Source organism: Sylvia atricapilla, chromosome 4, assembly GCF_009819655.1.
Source record: "Sylvia atricapilla isolate bSylAtr1 chromosome 4, bSylAtr1.pri, whole genome shotgun sequence".
NCBI lineage: Eukaryota > Metazoa > Chordata > Aves > Passeriformes > Sylviidae > Sylvia > Sylvia atricapilla.
In genome coordinates, this window is record NC_089143.1 from 14,754,977 (window position 1) to 14,777,213 (window position 22,237).

Sequence of the window (22,237 nt, forward strand, 5' to 3'; positions counted from 1 at the left end):
CCAAATTGTGTATTAAAAAAAAAAAAAAAAAAAAAAAAAGACTCGCTGGGTAAGATGCATTTGTCCCTGTGATGCAGTTTTGGGCTACGCCCCCAGCCCTAGCAGGCTGCAGCTATTCCCTGAGAATCGTCCCACAAGCGCCTATGCGCACAGACACGTCCCGAGGGGCAAAGGACGCCGTCGCCCCGGCGGGAACAGCGGGGAGGTACGCGGCTGTTCTCAGCAGCCTAAACTTTGCGGGGCAGGGAAAACCAGCCCAGAACAGGCTCTTCCCAGCCCAGCAGTCTGGGTTCTGGCGAGCCGCCTCTCGCAGCAGGACGCCGCCTGGGACAGATGCCCATGCGGGTACGGCTCCCCCGCGGGTCACCTGCACCGGGGGAGGCGCAGCCGCGCCCAGCGGCCGGGCAGGGCCGGGCGGGGCGGGGCCGGGCGGGGCGGGGCCGGGCAGTGCCGGGCGGGGCCGGGCAGTGCCGGGCGGGGCCGGGCGGGGCGGGGCAGTGCCGGGCAGTGCCGGGCAGTGCCGGGCGGGGCCGGGCGGGGCCGGGCAGTGCCGGGCGGGGCCGGGCAGTGCCGGGCAGTGCCGGGCGGGGCCGGGCGGGGCCGGGCAGTGCCGGGCGGGGCCGGGCAGTGCCGGGCGGGGCCGGGCCGGGCGGTGGCGCCGAGCGCTGCCCGCTGCGCGGCTCTGGCGGCGGGGCGGGGCCCCGGAGCTCCGCCGCGCTGCGTGCGCCGCCCCTCCCGGCCCGCCCCTTCCCGGCGGGAAGTGCCCGGCTCGCTGGGGCCCGCTCGGCGCGGGAGGGGAGCGCCGCGGCCATGAACGCGGAGAACCAGAGCTGCAGCGAGCGGCTGGTGACGGCGGCCTATGTGCGCCAGGGGGCGCAGGGCCGCCGCGCGCACGAGCTGCGCCTGCGGGCGCTGCTGGAGCAGGTAACGGGGCCGCCGCCTCCCGCCCTCGGTACCGGGGGCCGAGCGGGCCACGGCCGCCCCGAGCAGCCCGGTCTCCGCGCACCACCGTCTGCACCGGGGCAGAGCTGCCCCCTCCGGCCCCTCCGCGCCGCGGGGTCCGAGCGGGCGGAGCGGCCCTGAGCCGCCCTCCGCGCAGCCGGGCTCGGCGGGAAGCGCCCCCCGGCCCGGGCAGGGCCGCGTTGGCCCCGCGCAGCCCCGGGAGCGCGCAGGCCGGCCGCGGCTCGCGGACTCTGCCCTCTGGCACGGCGCCACCGCCGCGGCCGGCCCGGGGCTCGGGACAGCCGCTGCTGCGACGGCAGCGACCTGACGGAGCCCCGCAGTGAAAGGCCGCGTCTGGGAGGAAAAGGGCTGTGCCGAGAATGGCTCAGCGGACGGTTAAATAAATGTTTTAAACCAGTAAGATATTAGCACATTGTTACGTGGGGTAAAAAGTGATACTTTTAAGGTGCCAAAACAATGTATTTCGTTGCCTTCCGCGTATAAAAATCACTGTCGATGAATTAGTAAATGTTTCAGTTCTTGAGCATCCTCAGTCATGTCATCTACTGTTTCCAACTTAACTCTGATACTACACTTCAGAAACTAGTCAGATACTGAATGGGCTGTTTTGTTACTGGGGCGTGTGAAAAAGCCTCTGGACCTATAAAAACTCTTCATGGTTTTATGGGTCCCTGTCCTTTGAGCATCTTGTCTGCAATTTGCAGATAGATGGGTGCAGTTGTTAATCCAGCAAAGAGCACAAGAATGAACATGTTTCTGGTTGCAGGCTTTGACATATTTTGGAAATGGTTTCTTTCCCTCTTAGATAATGACTAGAAAGGAAAATGTGCAGATAGGAAGATGTGTTGCATTAAAACTGTCTTTCCCTTCTGCTAATGTTTTTGGTTCTCTAATATCTGAATATCTTCCCTTTTGTGCAGTTTTCACTGTTAAGTTCTTGAAGTCGTACATCATGTCTAGAGAATACATCAAATAATCTATAGTCTTTTAAGGAGTAATTAACATGTATGCCCTGCAGTGGTTTTGTGTGTGCCATAGAGAACACTTGAAGGTAAAAAATATCCTGATTGTTTTAATGTCAGGATGTGCTAATGTAATTGTATTTAATACACAGGAAAATAATTTTTAAACTTTTTTTCTGAATAGGGGTTTATAACATTAGCTAGTATAAAACAAAATAATGAAAATACAAACTGCTGCTTAGCATGAGAAAGAAGAGTAGCAATAAACAAACAAGTTGCTTAAAGTTCATTATTCACTTCCAAGTTTTATATTTATATTATTATTATTAAGGGGAAATGTCCTGAAGATGGATGGGATGAAAGCACCATTGAATTGTTTCTTCATGAACTTGCTATAATGGATAGCAACAACTTCCTGGGCAACTGTGGCGTTGGTGAGAGAGAAGGAAGAGTGGTGTCAGGACTTGTTGCCCGAAGGCATTACAGGTACAAATTATAGACTATTTGAGTTAATAAGGTTTGTTGTTAATGCTTTCCAATGCCGGAGTATATTGTGGTTTTGTTTATCTAAGACCTTGATGGCATTTGAGAAAAATAATATAATGCAATAATTGAATCGATACAGTTTTGTATATTAATTTTTCAGTAATAATTCATTAGAAAGTCTTGAATGAAGCAAAAATGTTTTGTCAGGATTATGTTCTGTATGCTGAGTTTGTAGAATCTGAAGCTGTTGAGTTGTCCTCCCCAAGGGAAGCAGAGATCTTACTGTTGTAAAATTCTCTATGCATTGCATGCCTTTTATAACAAGGTACAGTTTTTTTATCTATATATTATTAAAAACTCTACATTGTAGTTGTACGGTATTGAACATTGACATGAACAGCTATTTGTATTTTGTCACATTTATTAATGGCTTTATAATGTGATTCGTTGATAAGCAGATGAAACACCAGTCCATCTATAATAGTTTTTATATGGAGTAAGGAGATCTCTAAAGCTTTTATTATCTTGTAGCCCTTCTGACACTTCCTTAATGGGTATTTTGGATGCTATAATTTTAGACGCTCTGTGTTAATTTTCTTATAAATGTACTTTTTCATATGTGTGCTTTGAGTTCTGTGCTGAGTACCTTGCTGTGATGTTTTATCCAACAGGAGTGAGATGAAGGGAAAGTTCCAGGGTATTTCTCCTTGAAAGAGAAACACAAAAACATATTAGAGGCCAGGAATTTAGCAAATTTTCCCATATGGAAGTTGAGTTACTTAGGCTTGATGGTTTTTATAAGCCCTTGCAGTACCTATTCACAGCGAAATCCATTAACACATCAGTTTGTCCTTTTTTAGTTTTGCGTACAGCTCTTTAGATAAGGATACGCATGGTAGGGGAGGGGAGGATGGATATTTGAGGAAGTTCTGCTTTTGGACCATGCTGGAGGAAGCGTGTCTGGCTTCTGGCCAGAGGCAGCCTCAACTGGCATTCACTACTGTTGTTCCAATGCAGCTCTGTCACCTGGCATCTCGTTTCTCCTGTGAGTGTCAGCAAGAGCAAGGTGTCATCCCCTCCCCTTATTTCTGCAGTAAGTTCTACAGGTGACTTTGGGAGTATTGGAGGTAGCAGGAGATGGTTTTCAAGCAGTCTCTCCTTTCAGTTTAATAAAGGGTCAGTCTTAGGGAAGATTACTTCTTAGGAAGAGTACATATGTGCACAAAATAAAATGTACTGATATGAGACAGCTATTAAGAACATAGAATGAATGAGGGAAGAAAATAATTTAGGTGTAGTGAGGATTATATGTAAGTTTCAATTAATTATCAAGTGTTTATTGATTTCAACTTAGAACTTGAAACAGGAATGTAAATCTAAGCTGTAAAACCATGCTCCAAGAAGCTCCGAATGTCACATACTCCTTGGACTGCATTTTATTCTGTTGTCAAGATAGAAATTGAATTAAAGCTAGAAGTAGGTGTATACTGTTACTAACTTACTTGACCAGCTGCTGCATTTCAGCCATGGGTAAGGTTAGTTCTGTAAGTTTGTGTTTTATAAATTACTTCAGGATCCTCCGCTCCTGAACTAAATAATATTCGATATTTATAAATGTCGTTTATAACCATAATTTATAAATAGAATGCAGAGAGACATAGTATTCCATCATAGATAACACTGAATAACAAAATGGTAGATGAAGTGAAGATGTATAAGATGGGCAAAGTGATGCATATATCCATATGTGTATATAGATATGTATCACTTTGTACGTATTACTTCCTTGCCTTATGAAGATGAAACATTTGTCAAGGGAATATCTATAATGCCACTATGCCTATGCTACACTACACTATAGACACCTCATTTTTGTTTTCATTGGTTATGTGTCTGAACATGTCAGCATTTATAATCCTATTTTGACAAACATCAAGAAGTGCTGAGGTGCACTTAAAAGAAAACCTGCCAGATGTTAAAGGTGTTGCTGCTATGGATATTCTTAAAGCTTTTACTTGCATGCAGGAACATTTTCAATCTACTGTTAAAAAAAAAAAAAGAAAAAAAAACCCACCAAAATTTCATACAAATTTTTGTTAAAATGGAATTCATTGTGGCAGATATTGATGTTGCATTGTGTACAAAGTTTTCCACAATTGCTTATCAAATTAAATTCTCTTCAGTCAGCAAGTATTTTGCCTTTGCAATGTGAAAAGACTTGATGTGTGTTTTTAACTTCTTTTGTTTAGGTTGATCCATGGAATTGGAAGGTCAGGTGATATTTCTGCAGTACAGCCTAAAGCTGCAGGTTCAAGCCTTTTGAACAAACTTACTAATTCAATAGTTCTGGATGTTATAAAACTGGCTGGTAGGTGTAAATTTGAAATATCTCACTTGTTTGTGAAGTTACATCATAGATTCTTCGTGGTAATTTCTGACTTGCTCTTTATGTGCAGGTGTCCGGACAGTGACCAGTTGCTTTGTGGTTCCTATGGCAACAGGCATGAGTCTAACACTGTGTTTTTTAACATTGAGGCACAAGAGACCAAAGGCAAAATACATTCTCTGGCCACGTATAGACCAGAAATCTTGCTTTAAGTCAATGATCACTGCAGGTAAGAAGGTAACTGATTGATGACACAGTGTGTGTTCTTCAAACAGATACAAAACTTCCATCTATCAGAGTGATCAATTCATATCCTTTTACCAAGATACAAAAAAAGGCCTAATGCATGGCAGTTCTGATTTATTTGTGCACTCCTGATGTCTGACATGTAATTAAAACATGCATGCTGTCTGCCTAATGCCTTGCAAAATGCAGGTGTGTGCAGAGGTACAGAGGTGTATAAAGGAGTCAAGTGAGAACACAGTACTAAGCAAGTTACAGTTCGCTCTCAGAGTAAGATGCCTAATTTGCCATCCTTAGAATTATGTAAAATAATGGTTCAAATCTCTCAAATTTGTGCAAAAACTTGTGTCCTAGGAATTGTGATCAGAACGTGACAATCTGTCTGATTTGCATAGTCTTTTCTGTTAGAGTCTATTAAAACAATAGTAGTATGAAGTGTTTTTTGAATGTATACTGGAATTAAACCCCCACAATCAGTCAGAGACTTGTTGAGGTATATTCCATTCTTGCCTTTTTTTTGGTCAGGTTTTGAGCCTGTGGTGATAGAAAATGTGTTAGAAGGTGATGAGCTACGGACAGACCTCGAAGCAGTGGAAGCCAAAATAAAGGCTCTTGGTGCTGAAAATATTCTTTGTGTGCATTCTACAACATCTTGCTTTGCTCCAAGAGTACCTGATAGGTAAGCAGTCTTTGTAAGAAGTGTGTTATTTGTTACTGTTAAAACAAATAAACGTTCTCCCCACTCCACCAACAACAAAACCCAACCAACCAACACCTCCGTGTTTTAACCATCCATCTTCCATTGCTTCTGCCAACAATTAGTAAAGGTTCTTTAATCCCTTTCCAGAAAAGTATATTTAAAAAGTGAGAATTACACAGAAGGTTTTTCCTCTGTCATATAAGTGAGGGTAATGTTGCTCTCTTGTGGTGAAATTAATGTCATTTTCCTGGTTTTCTTAAAATTTCATGGAAGTAGTAAAAGTAGACTCTCATAGAAACATAATCCAGGAAATGCAGCGCCGTAGCTAATGCCATGTTTTAATATTACTGTTGCCTTTTCGACTCTCCTCCTCCACAAGCATGGGAAAGAAATGTTACTGACTCTGAAATGTGGCAAGTAAAAATATATTTCACTCTCCTCTCCTACCTTAAAAAAATCCCCCAGTATTTATCATAGGTTAACCTAGTTGCTAGAGGGAAAGATGGGAGTTAAAACCATATAATTCTGTCAGAATATTATGAACATTGCCTGAAGTTGACTTGCAGATTTATTGGCTAACTTAAATCACAGCTCTCAAAGCTGAATGGTCGGTTTTATAGCTTGGGTAAATGAATCTTCTCCTTATCTGCTTCCTCTCTTTGACATGCTGCGATTGTTTTGTCCTCTACAACTAAGAGATGAATTATTAGGTAGTGGCACTATGTTATGATATACCACAGATATAGGAACATTTGAATGTACTTTCTGTTTAAAAAAAACTGTCAACTATTGAAGGCCGTAACCTTCATCTTCTTATAGGAAGGAAAACCCTGACAGCATTTCTGGAGGGTGCAATTTTAAATGTCTGTTTTTAAATAGCTGCATTTGTAAGGCTTTATTTAGTTGTGGTGGTCATGTTTTAAAATTTTAAGTAGTTTTCTGGCTGCTGTACCTATGACTTTCCTTTGAAGTACTCTTTAACTCTGTGGGAGTAATTCTGTAGTGTATAAATGCTCTTTCTTGGTATTCTACCTGCTGATGCTGTAAGATGTTTCTAAAACTTCTGTGTTTAAGAGAACCAAAGGGAAAGTGTCCTTTTTAGCTGGTTTATGTACTTAGCAGAATTATGTATCTTTTTACTTTCAGTAGTAGAAAAAAACCCAAAGCTTTCTTTTCATGAACTTGAACAAACAGGAGAGAAAGAAAGGAAGAATAAACTGGGAAATATTTCTCTATTTGTGACTATGAAGAACTTCAGTAGCCAATTTACATAAATGCTTTATTTTTATGACATGATTAGTAGCACTTTCAATGCTGCATTCTAGGCCTTGGAAGCAGGTGCAGGTACATACAGGTGCTGTGCATCATCTGCTTCCCTTGCATTCTAACACATTCTCTTCAAACTGTAGCATTCTCAGTCTGTATTGCAAAATGGATCTAACTGTTCAACAGAATATTCTTAGGAAAAAGAAAGACTTTCCTGTTTTCAGTACTTGTAGCAATAGGTTATTCCTCCTTTAATTTTCAGAAGGTGAGAAAGATGAACATACATAGCTGTACACTCTCTGTGTTTCTAGTTTGGTGAAATTCTCTGCTTGCACTTGAAAAGGAGCATGTAAGAGGGAGACTGTTCCTTTGAGTCTCTCTAGAAGGTGAGGAATGTGTCTGATTAAGAACCAACAGATGAGAAGGCAAATCTTTGCCCTGCATGTTGTTATATATTCCCTCAAGTATTCTCTTAATGAGGGGAAGCCAGATGAGGAGCAGCTGAGGTCCCTTGGTCCATCCACTCTGAAGAAGAGGAGACTGAGGGGAAACCTCCTTGCAGTTACATGTTATTCCTGGTGAGGGAAGGAGGAGGGGCAAGCACTGATCTCTTCTGCATGGTCCCAATGACAGGACACAAGGAGTGGGCTGAAGGGCGGTTTAGGTTGGATGTTAGGAAAAGGTTCCTCACCCAAAGGGTGACTGGGCACTGGAACAGGCTCCCCAGGGCAGTGGTCGCAGCACCAAGCCTGACAGAGCTCAAGAAGAATTTGGACTGCATTCGGTACATGGTGTGACTCTTGGGGATTGTGTTGTACAGGGCCAGGAGTTGGCCTCGATGATCCTTGTGGGTCCCTTCCAATTCAGAATATTTTGTGATTCAGTGTTGATGACTGTGAAAAATTATTGGAAGTGCAGCTCCTGACAAATACCTTGACTGTATATGATCAATATGCACATTGTTATTACTGGTGTTTCCTAATCATAAAGTACTATTGGTTTTTTTAAGGATAATACGGTGCTGATGATTTCCTAAGGATTTATGTTTTGAAAATTCGATATGATGCTTGTGTCAGAATTTTGCATTGCAGAACAGCACTAGACAGTGTAATAGAAATAGAATGCAAAGGAATGTCACCTCTTGGAAAATGTTTTCATAGTCTGTCACATTTTATATGTATGTCAGTAAATTACAGTGAGAGGCTGTACAGAAGGAGATAGAGTAAAAATGCATTGGAAGTAGAGTTTCCTGATGGTTTTTTTAAAGCTAATATTACCTTCATCATCACTTTAAATTATTTTATATTGCCTAATTTTTTCAAATAGATTCTATTTCTAAAATAGATTCAAAAGTTCAGGGAGAATCATGAGATTTGTTTTTTTAAAACCTAGCATGATTGGAGTGCTTCAGAAAAGGGTATTGCATATATGTATGTTTAACATGCTGAAGGATCTTACTTAAAATGATCAGTGTGCTCACATAAATCTTAATTTGACTGATTAATCAATCCAGGTTGAGCGCACTGTGATTTCAGGGGGTTCTAAAAGCAAGTGAGGAGTAAACAGCTGAATGAATTTTCGGTTTGTTGATGTCCATATTCAGACGTTTTAGGGCTCTCTGTTCCTTAAAAAAAATTCTTTTCTCTTAATCGGTTTATCTGAAACATGCAAGTGAGAGTCCAGCCAAAGGATTGAAATAGTATTCTTTGAAATAAGCAGAAACATGGAAAACTCCCTGCTATAGGATGCTTTTGATTCCCAAGACACTCCTGAAACTGCTATAGACTGTCTTCACACTGAATGTTAGAGAAAAGAAAAAAAAGTGACTAGCTAAAGCTGTGTTAGTTAACAGTAAAGCAGCAAAAAAAAATTGCTTGTATCTAAAGCAGAATGGTTGGGGATATATTAACTGGTGTCCAGACAAAACTTAAAGCAAAGTAAGAAAAATCTCAGAGTAGGTCAACAATTTGTAATATATATAAAAGCCAATAGAATTTTCATCTCAACTTATATAGCTTAACATGACAAATACTGCCTTGAGGTACTAATGAAAAAAGTTACTTTTCTCATTCTGACTTCCTTGTAGACCTTTCAGTCTTTTGATAGTCTGACTTGTAAGATCAGCTACAGTAATCAATGCTTCTCTAAATTGCAATTTTGTGCTCACAGGCTGGAGGAGCTGGCTGTGATTTGTGCTAATTATGACATTCCACATATTGTCAACAATGCATATGGAGTTCAGTCTTCAAAATGTATGCATCTTATCCAGCAGGTAGGAGCTGTGTATTTCCAATAATATTTTTTAGCAAGTGTAAGTAAATCTGTGAGTGTAGACAACCTAGCAAATTTTATCAGACACTTCATCGCTTTGAGAGTAATCCCATGCATGTCTGATATTTGAACAATTTTCTGGAAAAGCACAACAGACAGAAATAGAATTTAAGCATAATAGTTATTTCTATCATGCTTTTTATGTAACACTAAATTTATTTAGGTTTTGTGCCTGTTCATGTGTCTTTATAATGGAAAAATAGCCTTGATAAGCTTTCTTAGAATATTTCTTTAAGTTGTTGACTAAAAGTGACATAATGGATCATACTTGAATAGAAATCAAGCCTTCAACAGAATGAGTTACAGAATTTTTATTGAAGGTACAGGGTTCTACATCAGCACAAATATTGTTGGCACAGAGAATAGGTTTGAGGAAATTGGTTTGAGTTCAATGTACTGTTCAAAAAAGTTTGATTTCTGTTGCTGTTTAGTTTGAAGAGGATGTTGCTTGATATCTAAGATCAGTCCTGAAACAGAATTCTTACAGTTTTTCTTCATTGTATGTGCATTGTTCTTCAATATTCTCTTTTCTGTTACCTTTTCAAAATAGTAGGGGGCTGTATTTTAATAGGATTTGGAGGTACCTGAACTATTAGCAATTTAAAAGATGCTGCTCATCTTCTTTTCTGATTGCTGAGACGTTACTAACAGGACACAGACCAGTTTAATATACAACTGTGAAACAACATCATGTTGGCATTTCTGAATCTTGAAAGACTGAGGGAATTTATGAAATAGAAGATGGTACATGCTTTATCTGTAATATACTTAGTATATGTTTATTGTATGTAACCTGCTCAAGTTTAGTGAGAAACTAACATGAATGAGGCTGTGGAAATGCTGGGTTTTGCTGCATGCAATGTTGTAATAATAAACTTTTCATTCTATAATGCTGCCAGTAGATTTTTTACTGTGTTTGTTTCTGTGTTTTTTCTAGACTCAATGAGTTGTTTGTTCCTTGCTTATGCAAATATATACATTTGAGCTCTGGTTTGTTTTACATTTTTTTACAGAGTTGTTTTGTGCTAGAAAATTTTCTGTTTATGAGAAAGTAGTTATTAATAGTTACTTAGGAATATGTACATGCTGAGCCCAGTCTGAATACAACTTGCAAAAGTACCACAGGAAAAAGGTTTTGAAACCATTTCGTGTTTTGCTTTTCCTCTGTTGGTCTCCTGTCAATTAAATCAAATGGTAGCCGCTGGCATTCATGTTCACAGCAAGAAGCTGACAGACTTGGAGTGTTCTTCCTATGTGCATTAAGCTATCAAAATGTAAAACTAATAAATGAGGTTTAGTTGGCTCCACTTTTTTCCGTCTGTTTGCCATAGGTATTAACTTGGTTTCTACTTCTTACATTTAGTATGTAGTCTTAAAAAATGTGTATTTGCATGTATTTTGATTTGGTTTTGATTGGTATGGGGTTTAAACCACTTTTCAAGTTCTCTTATGCTGCATACTTTTTTAATTGTACAGTTCACAGTTACATGTTACTTAAATTGAAGGTGTACTGCAGAATCTACTTTTTTCCTTTGAAAATATGAGTGGTTAGGTATAAGAGTGTGGGGGATATCTGCTCTAAGAAGTTACTTGAATCTTGATTTTGAAAGCAAGCCTTAGAAGAAGGCATGCTGTAATAAGCCTGTTTGTTTAATGCAAATTTATATATGTATTGAAAAAAGCTTTGCTAATGAAGCATTAACTTGTAGCCTTTTATTGTGAGGGCTGTAAAAAGTGTTCAGGATTGAACAGTTTTAGCTGTATAATTCCCATTAAATTTTGAGGGGTTTCTTTTTGGTTGTTGCTGAAAAGCAGCTAGACTTAGACTTACAGGAGCTAAAATCCATATCTTAAATCACAGGAAAATGGGAAATTGTAAGGTACTATGTTAGGCAGACAGTGGTACTAATAGTAAGCAGTGCTAAAAGAGGTAATACCGTGATTTTTATGTTTTGATCACAAATGCAGTATCTGAGAGTTTCAGGAATTTATATATATTTTTAGCAACACTTTTATATGATTATGATGCTATCACGTTTCCCTTTTTTCTAATGTATGCTGTGGATTTTCTTTTTTGTCCTTTTTGATAAAGGGTGCTCGAGTTGGCAGAATAGATGCTTTTGTTCAGAGCTTGGACAAAAATTTTATGGTTCCAGTAGGTGGTGCTATCATTGCTGGCTTCAACGAGTCCTTCATTCAGGAGATCAGCAAAATGTATCCAGGTAACTAGTTCATGGGCTGATTTCAGCCGTACAAAATAACTGTAGAAAACTTGATTATCAGCTTTCTTTCACATAAAATTTATTTTTGCCACTTTAATCTGTATATTGGGGTGTTTTTTCAGGAAGAGCATCTGCGTCTCCTTCTTTAGATGTCCTCATTACACTTCTGTCTCTGGGAACCGGTGGCTACAAAAAGTTACTGAAAGAGAGAAAGGTAAGCTCTTTGGCAAGCAGTATTTTCTTGAAGTCAGCTGTTAAGAAAGTGTTGTTGCAAAAGTGCTTTGTGTAGTAAATCCAGTTTCTGTTTAGAAAGCCATTGAACTTATTCTGAGCTCGGAGCTCTGCATCTGGAAAGTCGGTACGATAGAATTACTTCTTGTCTAAATGGTGCTCATGAGTAAGCGTGATTTCCACGCTGTTGTTTGTTCAAACCAGGAGGCTGAACGGAGGGCCTGTACTGTCTTGTACAGTATGCATGTTTGTTGTTCCTAAATGTGACTAATAGAGTAGAATTTTGTCCACAAAAACTTAGATGGAGAAGTACTATACTGTTTTATCACAGTCACACTGCTTCCAGGACAGGAGATTGCACGCTCAAGAGTAACCCAGAGTCTGTGCTCTTCTGCATTTGTCGCTGTTGTGCTTTTGTGCTATGACAGTGCTTAATTAAATGTTTGTGTGCCACATTCTCTGGAGAATCACAACTTCTGGTTGGGTTTTGAATACTGTGCATTGCCACAAAAGGAGAAAAATATTGTAATTTTAGTTAATCATCTAGACACACAGCTAAGTTTCTTCTCTGCTTTTCACAAACTAGGGGTTTTAATTTGGATAGAACTGAACTACACAAAAATCCAGTGGATGTCAGGTTGGAATTTGTGTATCTTGAGTTATCGTTAATTCTGGAATTAATACATGCCTGATTTTTCTCTCTTCAGATAGTAATACAGAAAATTGTTTTTATAGAAGCTTCATATAAGAAAATACTGTGAATTAAGTACTATTGAATTAATAAATTTAAGCTATGCATTATCTCTTTCATTATTTTATTTGAAAACTGTGTTCCAGTTGTTTTCTGCTGACAGCTTGCTGGTGTCTCTGATAATGTGGCAGAGCAGTAGTTTTCGATGCTGTGACTTATTTCTAGCTGCTTATAGAGGCTACATAAATTCTGTACTGGAACTGTGATCCCACAGGAATAGCTAGACTATAGAAAACCAACTTAGCGGCCTTACAATGACTAAGAAGTGATCTGTGCAATTAAAGTGAAAACAGCTTGTGAAACGCTGAAAGCAGTTACCACTTTTGCTTCTACTGCAACATTTTATTCTGGACTTTGTATGTATAGCCATTTATGTTTTGTGTCTTCATTAAAAGCAAATTGTATTTTTCTCCTTTACTCTTATGTCCAGAAGAATCTCAAGTGAATTTATTGTTTTTGTACAAAGCTGATTTTGTTGTTACATTTCTACCAGAAGCAGATGTATAAAGGGCATGAGAAACATTGTCCAAGTCATAAATAATAATTCTTTCATAAATATCTTAATGAATAGCTGTATACTTTGAGTCATCTAATTTTCTTGGAAGTAGAATTCTAAAGTGAATATAGTATTATATTTTTACAAGTTCAGGTCTTTTTATTTCAAATGTGAATATACTCTATAAACAGAGCCTTATATATAGCATAAATATGTTTCTTTTATTGGATTTGCTATAGAAATAGAAACATTTTTGCTTAAATCTGTTTGTTCCTGAATTGTAAAAATGCAATAGTGATAGTTTATTGCCTGTGCTCTGAGGAAGCAGAGCAGAGCTATTAAGCTTCCAGCAGGAACTATTTATAGCTTGACATTGAGTACTCCTTTCTATATTGGTGCAGCTGCACCTACTCACACAAAAAAATCAGCTATAAAAAACTTGAGGGTTTTTTTTTTTTTCCTTTCTCTTTTTACCTGATCCTCATTCATGTGGATGTTACTTCAGGTTATTTGAGCTTAGGCCAGAAAGACCAGAATATTACTGAGAAGAGATTAGTCTCGCATAAGCAAGGAACAAAATAATCTGCCCAGTTTTTCTTTTACACAGATTAGGTGTTTAATACAGGAAGGGAAGAGGTTTTATGAGGGAGAGGAGCATGTGCATGGAGTGGGATTTTTTTGACAAATTTTTTGGAAGTTGTGGAGTGTGCAATTGTCCAAGAGTATGAGATTATATGTAGTTATATGAAGGAATACTGACTTCTCAGAATTCCTTTTTATTAGTTTATATGATGGTTAGAATAGTGATTTTCTGATCTCAGTAGGTGATTCTCAGTCCTTTTGCAATGCAGATAACAGATTGTCCATAGTCTAATTTGTTAATATCTTTGCATTTAAAGAACTTTGCATAAAGGTTGTGTTTTTATAGTAACTTTTGATGCCTCAGTACAGGTTATGTTATGTCCTGTATTTTACATTTCTAGGTGGCAAAAGTTGCTATTTTCATATATGTATGGATGTGTTTAAACCAGGCCATGTGAAATATAGTTGTTTCACTGTGTAATGGCATAAACAACAGGCTTAGTTGTCATCTCAAATTTTATGGAGAGCAAGAACCCTACATTCAGGGTTTACATTCAGAAACCTGCAGGCCAAGTTTAATACCTGCTACTATCCAATATGGTCCTTTTAATCCACTTAACTAATTATTATACTGGTATTATCGAAGAGGTGATGGTTTTATTTTGTTTACAGCAGTTATGGATTTCCTCATTAGACTTAACAGTCAAGGTAATTCTCATTTTCTTAAATGCATTTCTGTGTTACTGTGGGATGTGATAGAGCTTTTTATATTGGTATCCATCTGTCTGCATACTTTCTGAGAGTAAAACTGGAGTTATTTTTATGTCCTTATGGAGTCTGTATCTAAAATATTTAAAATCATACGGAGTGGGAGGAAGTTGTTTGGGTCTTGCAATTCATTATAATACTGGGTTTATGTTTCATGGGTTATCACTGATGTAGTTGTTCTGATTGGAATAAATTACTTGTACAGTTCAGTGTGAGTTTGTATTGCTGCGCTACTTATGATGGAAGAAGAGGAAAGCCATTTAATGAGAGATATTAAAAATGTAAAAATCAGCTATTCTCAAAGCAAGACAGACATTTGTTACTCCTCTCTTTTTTTTTTTTTTTTTTTTTTTTTTTTTTTTTTTTTTTTTTTTAAATTTCCTAGTCAGCTTGTTACACTGTAGCATGTCAAATATGAGAATATTGGAGGATTTTTCCTCGTGTGAAGTATATGTAACCATATTGAAACTTCAGAGTAGCTAGAGGCAAATTAGTTTAAATGAACTGTTTTGAATGGTGTGGTGTAACTAAACAAGTGCCAAGCACAAATGGAAATTTCAGAAAGGCCTCCATAGTTAGAAGCCTGTGTTGAAGAAGTGTGGGTCACAGAGCCTGAACTGAAGGTCTCACAAGTACTGAAGAGAAAATGTGTTGATTGGTGTTGTTAGGAAAGACTTTTTAAAAAATGTGAATGTCAGTGTTACCATATCAGATTGGCAAGGCTTACTGGGCACTTTCTGGTAGATAACATATATGTTAGATACAGATGATATAAAGATGTAAAGGTTCTGTAATTAATTTCGTATTTTTAAAACTTTCTAGTATAAATCCTTAACAAAATTCCTGCAACACAAGAGAATCTGCCTAGGAGGATGTGTGGTGTATGCAGGTGTCACACACTTACACGTATAGTTTGCTGTAGGAGAAGGGAATACAGGTGACGTTTCCCCTGATAATTAACAGCTGTGTTAATTGCCCAATACAGGCTAGCTCCTGATGAGTCACAGCTATAGCCAGTAAAGATAAGTGGGATAAAAGGGAATGAGTTAGCTGGTGACGGGGAATCGTGAAGGAAATAGAACCCGGGGGGAGAGAAATCACTGCTGTGAAGTCAGTCTGGGTCTGCAGTCAGAGCCTGTTGTTGGAACCTGCAGTCACAGTCTCACTGGGTAAAAGCCTGCAGTCAGAGTCTGAGAACTGATACCTGCAGTCACAGTTTAGCAGGAGATCAGCAGCAGTCAGAGGCTCCAAGGGAAACTCCTACAAATAGGAGCTTGCTGCAGCCAGTCAGTGAATGGTTGGAGTCAGGATGGCTGAGCTGTAAAGAGGAATAAAGCAGGACCCTTTTCATGCTGTGATAAACAAGGAGTCTGTGTGTTGGCTCATTTCTACCCTCTACCAAGAGGGCTGCTGCAACAGTTTGTCATGTGTTTGGCTGCATTTCAAGGAACTGAGCCTCCTTCTGGGCTCTCATCTGCTGGCAGGTCTCCATGCTCAGCTCTGCTGGGTGGCGTGGTGCACCAAGTGGTCTGGTCAGATCACAGCTCAGAAGCAGCTGGTCCTTCTGAGGCACGAAGCAGGAGAGGCTGTGATGGTTGCATTATAAAACAGCTGCTGCTGCAAAGTAAGACGGGACCACATCAGTCTCAGGCAAGCATAGGAGAGCTGGCAGACTGTGTCCTGGATGAAGAGACTGTAAAATGACTCTTGCACAGTGTCCTCTTCTGTGCCACATGCAGCTCTGTGGCCGTTCCCTGAGGACAGGTTATCTTTTCAGATGAGGGTGTCACAGGGAGGAGGGCAGAGTGTTAGAGACTGAGTGTAAGCAGGCTGGGTGGTTAGAGCCAGCTAGGATAGTTTCAACCCTGCATGAAAGCATTTCTGGCCTTTATCAGTTGCCTCTTTGTCAGCTGGTATGGGACTGATGGCTTGTTCAGTACCCCATCTTCTTCTTCTCTGGAGTTACTGGCTTTTTCCTTATTTGTTTCTCTCTTGTTCTTTTCATTTGCAAGAACACTGCCTGTCACAATGGAGCAACAAATGAAGAGTCACCCCTACTAGTGTATGTTCTATTAAAAATAGTTTTATAGTGTAAATATAGTATGATTGAAATATTTTTAATGATTGCTACAACACATCTTGAAAATACTTTTGTTTATTTATATTAAAGTAGACTGTTTCATTCAAACAATTGAGTTATTTGGCCTATTTGATGCAGATACTGTTGGTGACTTGTTCTTTGTTTTTAAGGTGTTTTATTGGCTTAGATGCTCAAAGAACCAGAAGTGAAAGACATTTTCACATGGTTAAGCATTCATTTATCTAGACTAATGAGGTTTTGTGATAAGTTTCTAAGGTAAAAGAGTGAATTAACTAATGAAACTTCACTGACATGTAGTGCTTGAGCAATTCAATGTAACTTTAGCATAATAGTTGGCTTCATTGGAGAAAACTTGAGTGCCTGCTACAGAAAATCTATTATGTAAGACCTCAATTATATATAATTGCTTAGGGTGCTTATAAATTTTACAAATAAGAGAAATATTTTTTAATGGAGGTTGCTTATAGATTTGACCTCCCAAAAATATTGTTTTAATCCATTGTTTGGAAGGGCAGTTAATCTATTTTGCAACAAACTTCTGAAACTATAAAATGTCTACAGGGCTTCCAATGGAAAGTTGCAAAATAGTGTTCATAAAACCAGGAAACTTTGAATTTGTGTTCATGGAGCTTTAGTCAAACTGATAAAAATACATACGTGGATTTTTTTTTTTTTTGCCATCTTTCCATCCTCCTTTGTTTTAACAAATTCCTATATATGTAAAGGTTCATCTAGTAACCTAATTTCATTTAACAGATTTAATTAAATTTAACATATTTATGCAGTGGGTAACTTCTTATACCAACTTTCAGTAATATTTCCAATATTCCTTTCAGTAATGCTGTAAGAGAATTATCAGAGAATTTCCTGGATACAACACACAAAAATTATTTAGAAATTGGTCTTGTTCCAGTATATTTTTTCTCAGTAGTAATTTCACCAATAGTATCTCAAGGGTAGTCACAATTTATGTGTATTTCTACAATGTTTTGGTGCAGTTTTAGAAGTAAATAGCCAGCAGAGGGAGCACAAATTAATTTATTATTTGTATTCCAAAATAAATACTAATAAAAGGGCTAGTACATTAGTGATGCTTATTATGGAAAGTAACAAATTAATAATGTGCTTATATATAGTGAGGGACCAGAGGAGAGGCAGAAGTGTCTTAACATTTGAAACATAAATATTTTTCAGCTTCTGTGAGTGAACTGTAAATAAACTCTGAACTGAAACCACAAAGTCACTTGATTTACAGGAAATAAGAATGATTTTTCACAGATTTCATGTTCTGATAATTGTTGTAGGAGAGCATAGATACCTCCCAATTTTGGTTTTTTTTTTTTCTAGTATTATAGAAGCTTTATGTTTTTGAGGATAGTTGTATCAATGGCCTAATTCATTTAGACAATAAGAGGGTGCTTTTTTCTCTCCATCTGAATTCGTTCGGTGGTATTAGGAAGTACAGGTGGGGAGCTGTGTTCGTTTCGTCACTCACAAAGGGAGACAAGGTTTCCTGCAGTGGTTCAAGAAAAGCAGCTGTAACATTCTTCTAGCTTAGGTACCATAAAGCTCATTGGTTTCATAAGACCTTGGGGGGAGGTTCTGTTCAAAAGCATAATTTTGGTTACAAGCTGTAATTTATATCTGTCAGAGTCCACAGGTCAAAGCAGGATACTGGTCTACAAACAGAAGAGGTAATTCTATTTAAAGAATGAAAAATCACTTGTCAGGTCCAGAAATTGATGAGAATGCTTAACAGGCAGTCACACTAAAGCAGATAAGCAGGACAATTTTTATGGCCTGAAAGAGAAGCCTGGTGTTTAATATCTTTTAAAAAGGCTACCCACTGTCTGGGTGGTTTTGCTAGTTTTTATGAGAGACTAAGCATTAAAAAGGATGGAAAAACAGCTAAAGCTTACAATAAGAAGAAAGGTGTTTATTCTCAGTCTGTCCATAAGAGTTTTGGACTGATATCTGAAGAGGAATATATTAAACTGAGGAAGAACATGAGCAATTATAACAGATTACTATTGGGGAAGAGGGAGGATATAAAATACAGATGAAATAAGAGAAACAGTCTTTTATGTGCAGTGTGACTTGTATCTGAGCCAAAGTATTTATGAATCTCAGTCTTACGACACTTGCACACTAAAGGTGCAATCCAGTTAAGTGATAGCAGAAATTCAGATATTTCCATTCTTCTCATCAGCTTGAACAGAAGGAGAGTCCTAGGAAAAGGACAGACTGCTCAACAGAGCTGAGTATTCAGGAGAAGTGTGTATTGTGTGAAACAAAGCGCAGTAAAATGTGTACTTACAGCCTCTTCAAGGACTGCATTTTTATTCTCACGCAGAAAAAGTAGTCTCTGCACTAGGGAAATGTGATTGTGTGATACACAGTAACAACATATAATGCTTTTAGTCTGGAATGTATTAAAGGATAGAAGACAAAGTAAGGAACAGTTTGCCAAAATGCAGCCATCTGTGATGATAACAGTTTGTTCTCTGTGGCTTATGGGGGCTAGGGCATGGGAAGGCCCTTGAAAAGTAGGGCGGGGTAAGACCTACTGTGCAGTGGAAATCTCTTCAAGATTTTTTAGCTCCCTAAGTTTTGGGGCCACAGAGAGGATGAATGACATCCCAAGCACATATATTAGACCAGATAGAGACTTTTGTATCAGCTTGAGAGATAAGAACAGTGTTCAGGAAATGGAGCTGTTCCTTTATAGAGTTATTTCAGAGAATTGTCTAATCCACTTACTTGGTACGCATGAAAAGAGAATCAGCTGAGCACCTGTAGGATGTAATGGAGATGTAACAGTTTTGTGAAATAGGTGCTATTTTCTCTGTTTGATAGCTAACGACAAAAATATTGCATCTCTTTTTCAGGAGATGTTTTCGTATCTTTCAAGTGAGCTGAAGAAGCTGGCAGATAACCACAATGAGAGACTGTTAGACACACCACATAATCCCATTTCCTTAGGTAATTGTTGGGGTTTTAACTTTAAAAAAATCTAATATACTGTGGAATCATAACTCGCTTCTACATACTATTCCTATATATTAAACATCCCTACACTCTACTAAATTGAATAATAATTCAATGAGGTTACCAATAAGGTAATCTGCTATAAAAGTAGTGTAGTAACTTGGACCCATTATTTTGCTCCTGTCCACCATATCCACTTTGACAGAAATGAATACAGGACAGGCTGAAAATGCTTGCATTTAGTAATGCTTCATAAAACTTAGATTTAAAAATAAATTAGGGTATAATTACTCATCATTTATGGAATTTCTGCTCAAGATATTTGTTCTAAAAATTCTGCTGAACACCAAAATAATACTGCCCACCTCTGCAGAATCTGCATACAGTCTAACCAAGGAAGTAATCTATGACAGTTTGTTTTTTTTTTCTTTGTATGCGAACACAAATATTTGTCTAGATTCTTGCTGTTGGAAAGCAACTTGTCATTTGTGCTGGTTCTTTAGAGAAAAGGCAGCTTTGTAACAGTTTTAACCTGACTTTATGTTACTTTAGCCATGTCACTGAAGAATCTGGATGAAACTAATGATGCTGCTGTTACCCAGCTTGGATCTATGCTTTTCACAAGACAAGTTTCTGGAGCGAGGTATGAATTAAAAAAATTGGGGGAGTTGTGGGGTGTATTAGCATATATTGTACAAAATCCTGTGAAGTGTTTTATACAATTGTGTCATGATGACAGAAGGCGGTCTAACAATAATGAGTTACAGAATAATCACCCTTTCATCATCACTGTTAGAGAGTAGTAATGTCTCCCTGCCTGAGTTAGCAGTGAGGCTTACTATGTCCACTTTGGTAGCCTAAATAGATAATCTATACCCATTTAATTTAGTGTCATTATTCCCTAGTATTCCTTGATTTCATTTAGTTTCCAGATGTGGTTGGATCTTACAGTTTAGGTGTAAGCTACAACAGGAGATCTTTGTTTTGTTTATTGCAGCACAAATATGGTTATGCTGGATGTCAAGGGAATAAGCTTTTAATATCCTACATAGCTTTTTGTCAAATGGAAACAAAGTTCTGCTTTCTGGAACTAATTGGGTTAAAAAAAAAACCCTATAACCTGAGCCAGTTTGAGCTGAATTTATTCTTAGAGATACTGTTACAATGAAATGCAGCCAAATAATTTTTAATGATTTTGGTTTAAACCTTTTAGAAGAAGAAAATTATTTAAAATTTGTTCTGGCAGCATTCCTTAATCTGAATATTACTGCTGCCATGCTAACTTCTGCCATAGACTTAATGTTATTTTTTTTTGTAGCAGAGCTGAATGTTTCCACATCAGAAGATATGCTTCATTAGCTTGGATTATTCCACTTCCTGCACATATGAATGACAGTAAATCTATATACTGTGGTTAGATGCTCTTTTTAATTTGCCTGTCATAACCTTGTCTGGTCCTGTAATTTTAACAATCTTTGGCTGAAATTGTTCAAAAGTTTCAATTTTTTGAACTTAAAACTCTCCAATTCTTTGCCTGATGTGAAGGTTTCAGGTTTTCCCTTTTGATACATAAGTAATTCTTTTGTAGTATATACTGTTTAACCTGGCAATTCAACAGATTTTAAGTTATGCTGGTTCTGAGCATCAGTGTAGGAATAACAACTCCCTACTTCAGTAGGAATTTGTGTAATTGTGTTCAACCTAGGGTACCACATAAAATGTCAAGGCATCTTTAAACGAATTCCGGTTTTGTTTGTTTCTTTCAGGGTTGTTCCCTGTGGGTCTGTACAAACTGTGAATAACTACACTTTTAAAGGCTTTATGTCACATGCAAATGACTATCCTTGTGCTTACCTCAATGCTGCCTCAGCAATTGGAATTAAAAAGCAAGATGTAGATGTATTCCTAAAAAGACTTGACAAGTGTTTGAAGACTTTTAGAAAAGAAGCAAAGCAAGAAAAAAGTATAAATGAAATAAGTGATGCTAATGCAGCCACAGAACAACTGGAGGACTAGAAGATACAAATTTAGTAACACAGGAAGATGAGGTTTTGTCTGAAGTATGTCAGGTTTGTATTGGGTTAGGACTGTGCTGTCACCCTGATTTTTCAGCCTTCTGATGTTTTCACATTTCTACTGGAGCTTTCTCATGCTTGTAAAATAAACAAAGACTGATGTTTGCTAAATAATACATTCCTTCCAGGCGGAAGGACAGATTAATAAACTTCTGGGTTGACCAGTGCGGGCAGAGGGGTGTTAACCTTGTCTCCCAATTTCTAATCAAATTCCAAAAACTATATAAATAGGAATTTCAAAATAAAACTTCTTCTTTTTCTCACTTCTCAACTGGATGGGTGAGTGTCCTTCTTTTCATGTCCCCTGGTGACGCTGTGCATCTGCAGTACAGAAATTTTTTCTTGATTTTATATTCTTGTTATTAAAAACAATAATAAAAAATTGGGTGGAATTCAGCTCAAAGAAAGTAGGTGATAATCTCTGCAAGAACAAAGGACCAGACACCAGTTTTTTGCAATGTATGAAATGCACTTAATATCTGCCAAAGTAAAACTTTATGTTCACGAAGATTTAGAGTTTGCCTTTCAGTCTGTATGTGGCTATTTGGACCAGTGTTTACCAAGTCACAGTATGTTTATTCGCATGTTTTTGTTTAAGGATAATGTCTGTCACAGTGAATTCCCTCCTAGGTATAAACCATCCAAACAACACATTTCTCTGCTCTCAAAATACTTTATTTTTCATC

The 22,237-nt window shown here is 38.5% G+C and overlaps 1 protein-coding gene across 1 annotated transcript; it reads left to right on the plus strand.

Moving 5' to 3' along the window:
* Positions 1 to 791: 791 nt before the first annotated feature.
* Positions 792 to 21,822, plus strand: SEPSECS (Sep (O-phosphoserine) tRNA:Sec (selenocysteine) tRNA synthase). The gene is made up of 11 exons (XM_066317156.1): positions 792 to 924; positions 2,257 to 2,411; positions 4,661 to 4,779; positions 4,868 to 5,026; positions 5,566 to 5,719; positions 9,176 to 9,278; positions 11,430 to 11,559; positions 11,682 to 11,773; positions 19,377 to 19,470; positions 20,029 to 20,119; positions 21,243 to 21,822. The coding sequence occupies exons 1-11, from the start codon at positions 811 to 813 to the stop codon at positions 21,490 to 21,492; spliced, it is 1,461 nt and encodes a 486-aa protein (XP_066173253.1). The 5' UTR covers positions 792 to 810; the 3' UTR covers positions 21,493 to 21,822.
* Positions 21,823 to 22,237: the final 415 nt, after the last annotated feature.